Source organism: Erpetoichthys calabaricus, chromosome 9, assembly GCF_900747795.2.
Source record: "Erpetoichthys calabaricus chromosome 9, fErpCal1.3, whole genome shotgun sequence".
In the NCBI taxonomy this organism is placed as follows: Eukaryota; Metazoa; Chordata; class Cladistia; order Polypteriformes; family Polypteridae; genus Erpetoichthys; species Erpetoichthys calabaricus.
The window spans coordinates 137,824,377-137,830,413 of NC_041402.2; the positions used below are offsets into that span (position 1 = coordinate 137,824,377).

The 6,037-nt window shown below is 32.2% G+C and overlaps 1 protein-coding gene across 1 annotated transcript in view; it reads left to right on the plus strand.

Moving 5' to 3' along the window:
• Nucleotides 1-6,037, plus strand: part of dlat (dihydrolipoamide S-acetyltransferase (E2 component of pyruvate dehydrogenase complex)) — a 46,341-nt gene extending 40,304 nt beyond the window's left edge. Inside the window, exons 11-14 of the mRNA XM_028810236.2 lie at nt 1,170-1,288; nt 1,963-2,125; nt 2,668-2,804; nt 4,965-6,037. Of these exons, the coding sequence (XP_028666069.1) occupies nt 1,170-1,288; nt 1,963-2,125; nt 2,668-2,804; nt 4,965-5,094 (549 nt within the window). The 3' untranslated portion in view covers nt 5,095-6,037. The remainder of the gene's footprint in view (nt 1-1,169; nt 1,289-1,962; nt 2,126-2,667; nt 2,805-4,964) is intronic.

The following is a 6,037-nucleotide window of genomic DNA, read 5'->3' on the forward strand; positions in this document are numbered from 1 at the left end:
GGCGTGCCTCACTCATATAGTCAACATCCGTACGAGCATATACTGTTTACTACAGCATTGTGACTGTGTGTGTGTGTGTGTGTGTTTGCTGTGACATGCGAGTCTCCGTCTTGCACCCCAAAACACGAAGCTGAGTCTCAGTACTTTAGCAACACCAGCTTTATTCAGCTTGAAACAGCAACAGTGCAGTTATTTATTCTAGCGGGATGTGCCACTCTCCTATACACAGACACAGCAGTCAGGCAGGGTCGTGGCCAAGTAGTACTGTGCCCTGCGCATTTATAATGGTCCTTGTTCCTTGTATCACCCATCGATGGCAGGCGCTTATAGCATGTCCGCGATCTTTTCGGATTCACTTTTACATGGAACTGCTACAGCGCTGGGAGACTGTGATTGCTTTGGGACGCTCTTCCGCTTGACGTCCCGTTGGGTGGAATCCCACAAGAGTTTAGAAACTCACTCACTCCAACAATGATTCTTTTCAAAGGTAAAGTGCAGGTTAATTTGTTTTATGTATTTTTACTTTATATTTTGTATTAATCATTTTTATATGAATAGTTTTGGGTTGTGGAATGAATCATCTGAGTTTCCATTATTTCTTATGGAGAAATTCACTTTGATGTGCTTGCAGTCCAAATCACTCGTATGTTTCCGGAACGAATTATGCTCGCAAACTGAGATTCCACTGTATTTTACTTTACAGAAATATAAATGTAACTAGCCATACCATAATTGTACAGTTTAATTTTGCCCAGTTGAAACATTACGACATATTGTATTATAGCTTCTCTCAACATTGACAGTCCACAGAAGTGGTGAAATTTTTTTTTTTTTTTTTTTTTTTTATAAACCAGTTGCTTTGGGTTGACCTCTTTATTATGTTTAAAGTGTTTAGTGTAAATAAGTATAGCTTAAAGAATGCCAGACTTTAAAAGCCTGTAAATATGCCACGCTTTAGTGAATGCTGTTTAGTGTTTAGCTATATGCTTATTTGACACACTTAACTTGTAAATTGTTAATTATACATTTTGGAGATATCGCTCACCAAGGTAATGCATTAGTCAAAAGTCAAACATTATGTGAGATAAGCTGCCGTATAGAATGTCCTTGTGATTTTTTTTTATTCATATTACTTTAAATTATTTGCAAATGTATTCTTTTATTTTTAGGAAGTCAAGTCACAAAATATAAAATTGTCAGTCAATGACTTTATAATCAAAGCATCAGCACTAGCATGCTTGAAGGTGCCTGAAGCAAATTCATCCTGGATGGACACAGTGATTAGACAGTGAGTCATGCTTTATTTACCATTCTCATAAACTTAGTCTTTTCTTTAAAATTAGCAAAAAAAAGGGGATTATGAAAAAATGCTCTCCTTTTGAAGGCATTGTTTTAATTGCGCTTGAATATGTGTTTTGTGAATTTGAAGTTGTTTGTTGTATTTGATCTTATAGTTAAGTAAAGGTATTATTATTAATAACATTTTACTAAAATGATGTGGAAATGGATGGATGAAATTAATAAAAATCACTTAATGTTCCAATGCTGTATTTAAAAATACACTGGATTTAGAAACTGTTTAGACCCCTTCACATTCTTCACACTTTATTAATAAAACTATTGCTAGTACTGCCAGGGTACAAAGAAGATAATACATTTTTTGATACAGTTTCATTGATTTTCAAAACCATTACCTAAAGTTATTACACAATTTAGTACTTGAAAGAGAATTACATTTTGAAAAGGCTTTGGTAAAAATTAACAAAATAGCTATTATTAACTATAGAGTTCAGAAGAATGTAACAAGGTGTGTTTTTCACATTGCATTGTGGTAAAATTAAATACTCTTTGTTGGTTTTTTGACTCTTTTTAAGCCTAGAACCTTAAAATACTTTTTCTTGTTGTAATGATTTTTGAGATGCAATGCCAGTTTAATCATTTTTTCTCATGCTTATGTTACAGAAACCATGTAGTGGATATTAGTGTGGCAGTGAGTACTGCTAATGGACTGATCACTCCCATTGTGTTTAATGCTCACGTAAAAGGTCTGGCTTCAATTAGTAAAGATGTGGCTGTATTGGCTAGCAAAGCAAGAGAAGGCAAGCTACAACCTCATGAATTTCAGGTATGCTCACTTTTGTGTGCCATGCATACATAACATATTGTCACATAATGTGATGATTATTATTGACTAATTTTCCTTTAAGACAGTTATTTTGTTTTATTAATATAAAAATTATCATTAGAGAATAATACCTGATGTGCGTGAAGCAATAAATTAATCTGATCAAAGAGTGAAAATGCCTTTCAATTATTACAAATAAATGAGAATATTAAAATGGGAGTAATGTCTTATTCATTTTTACTTAAGCACAGCTTTAGTAATACCTCAGTAATTTGACATAATAATGCTGTTTTTAAAAGGATAAGTGTAAAGGTATATATTGTTTTTGAAAAAGAAATATGTAGATTTTGCAAGGTTTACTAATTCTTTGACTGTGTTTTATTTTTAAAATAAAATTAGATGAGAAATAAGAGTTTACCCTGTCTTTATGATTTGGGGAATTAAAATCTCATAAATAAATCACTTTAAGTATGAAATTATGACTTTAACTTAATCTTTCTACAAAACTAGTCAGTTCGTTTTGTTTGTTTCTTTTATTATAGGGGGGCACATTTACCATCTCAAATCTTGGGATGTACGGGATTAAGAATTTCTCTGCCATCATCAATCCCCCACAGGCTTGTATTCTGGCTGTTGGGGGATCTGAAAAAAGACTACTACCAGCTGAGAATGAGAGAGGGTAAGTACTGTTACCATTTGCTATGATAACTATAACAATTATACTTTTTCTCTGAATAGTAGTTCTTAATTTCCAGACATGTACAGTATGTAACATGCTGCTAATGGTAATTAAAAAAAAAAAAAAAAGGACAACGGTTCACAAATTCTGTGGTTCACTATTTATCACGTTCATTTTTTGTTCATGTATTTCATCTCCATTGATAATAGGGACAACAATAAATGATGTAGTTGAATTATCTTATAATGGAGAGAGTATGTGTTAATGTCTACCATATAAAGGGAAATACAGTTAAACAGATTAACTTGATTTCTCTTACACTTTTATTAAAAGAAAGGAAAAAACTTTTCTCAACCAGAAAAAATGCATTTTATGATCATATAAAACAGACCACCAATGTTTAGTTTTCCAGGCAAAAAATAACTTACAGGAAAGGTAATGTGAATCTAGCAGTTACACATATTAAAGTAGAAACATTGCATGGCACACTTTAATCATCTTTGAATTGGGGGTGTGTACATCACTTCAGCTGTAACACAAGTAGGCATGACATTTTCATTACAGAAGAATTTTAAAAAACATTTTCCCCATGTAGTTTTCTAACAGATTAAGGAGCGCATATTACAGTGATTCAGCAGTCATGGTAAAAGTAAATATAAACCTTTTCTTAAGTCAAAATAACCCTGTGTCCTATTACATAACACATATTAATGACGTAGATAGAGGTAGATAGATAGATAGATAGATACTTTATTAATCCCAATGGGAGGTATGCAGTTTATATGTTATTTCTAGTTGTATAAATCTCATGCTGTGCAAACACACACCCCAAATCCAATAAAATTAAAAAATATTATAAGAAAACCACTTTTTATTTCTATCTGATATAAACAGCTAAAGTAAATTACTGAAACAAGTATCATCAGGCAGAATGAAGTATAGTAAAATCTGGATTATCGTTCAGGGGTTGGGGCCAAGGCTGTGATAGATAAGAGATAGATAACAGAACAGCTACTTTAAAAATGATATACAGTAGATTAGTTTAATGAATAGTCTTATTTATTTACAAAACAAAACTATATTAATAAAATATAATATTAACAAAATTAATTAATTCATATAATATTGTAACAACCAACAAACACAATTCAAATGTACTAGATTTTTCTTCATTTTGCTTGGAGTCTTCATTCCGTAACAAACGGTGCCATCTTATACTCCATTATCTGGGTTACAGAGCAAACTTCAAAAATAATAAAAGAAAGCTTTCCCTACTAATTACTTTATCTCCTGCCACTCACATTTTGTCTTGCAGTAAACCACAAACACTTCTACTTAAAGTCTCCTGACTCCAAACTCAGAACTTCCTTCCATTGCACCTTCCTTTTTCTCTTAGGAGATGAGTGATATGAGAACTTAAGAGGTTTTTTCGTCTCTTACAGAACAGAAGCCCATCACCCAGTCCTAGCATTTACAGCATTCCACCCTTTCTGCCTCAAAGCACATCACAAGCTGCCTTCACGTCACAATATATTAACAAAACATAACAGAATTTAAAAAGAAAATTACAGAAGAACATTACCATTAGTGGTTTCCATTTTCAAAACATTTTTCAATTTTGTCCTTAAATTGAAGCAATACTTGAATCACTTTCGCCATTTCATAAATGTTTTAATAATTTCAGTTTATGTGACAATTCCAACACCACATGCTTACGTGTATTCACCATAACAATGTATAGTAGATTAATTATAACAAAAGAGAAAAGTTACAAAATGCTATTAAACTGAAGGCATATAACTGACACTGTGATTTCAAAAGGCAGTATGACGTGGAGCTAGGGAAGAACACTATGCACTAGCACAAAGGAGAGTTGTTCCAATGTGCATAGCACGCAGTGTACAGCATGGTAGTAATAGTATTATAATAAGTAGGCGCTGGCGTGCACAATTTTTTTTTCTTTGGCCCTGACCATTAATAGAGACTGAGAGTGAATCACGTAACAGATAATCGAGGTTTTACTGTACCTTTATTTTATAATTACCCTTACTGTGAAAATTACCAAAAAACTTACACTTTGAAAGAATGTAAAGTTGTCCTCCAGCAAGTATTTTTATTAAATATATATATATATTTTTTAATTTCCCATTGTATCTGCAGGTTTGATGTTGCCAACATGATGTCAGTTACACTGAGCTGTGATCACCGAGTTGTGGATGGAGCAGTGGGTGCACAATGGCTTGCAGAGTTCAGAAAGTTCCTTGAAAAACCCACCACCATGCTGCTATAAGTCCTGTTATAGAATTGAGGTTTCAAGTTTAGAGTGGAGTTTTATTCATACATAAGTGAGTGTATGAATGTGTACTTTTCTCTGTGTGCATGTATTTTTGTTTCATACAGATAATATGCACACATGAAGAAAATGGTCTCATCTTAAAAAAAATATATATATATTGTCTGCATGGACATTCTGCCCTCTGTTACAAGGCTGGTAAATAAAAGCCAGTGAATTATTATTTGCAATAAACCATCACTTAATTTAACTGGCACTGTAACCTGTGCAGATTTATTTTTATATGTGTATATTTTTAAATGGCAGTTAGAGTGAAACTGCTTTGTTTGTATTATTAAAAGTAACTGTACATTTTCCAGGTATACCCTTAGAGTGATAAAAGAAAAACTCTTTGTTTCTCCCATCTTCATTATTTTAATATAGAACAGGAAACCATGCAGATTAGAAATTGATAATCAGGTTTGGGAGTTGCATTAATTATAAATACAACCTTTGCCCACTTGTTTATTTTTTTTTACACCTGTTTCTATATTAAAAATTACTATAGGATCGAACCTTTTAATACCTTCATTTTATTACACCAGGTATGTGTAATGTTTTCACATTGTGATTTATTTTTAAACATCTTGAGCAAAATGTGATCAAAAATACTAAATTAGTGTTTCTGTACATTGTTTCAAATATAAAAGATACTTCAGCTTTTGAAAAGTGCCCTTTTGTATGAAATACTTTTTTGTTAGGAATACTTTGGTGTGGATTTTAGTTAATATTATAGATATTGCACTTCTGTGTACTTTATTTTAATATTTTGGAATGTTGAATTCAGTATATGCAGAACTAAAGTATCTTCAGGAAACATTTTAATATTAGTACCCACTTGTATGACTGGTGCCAAAATATTGTTAAATATTAAAAGACAACCTGATTAGGTTAAAAATGG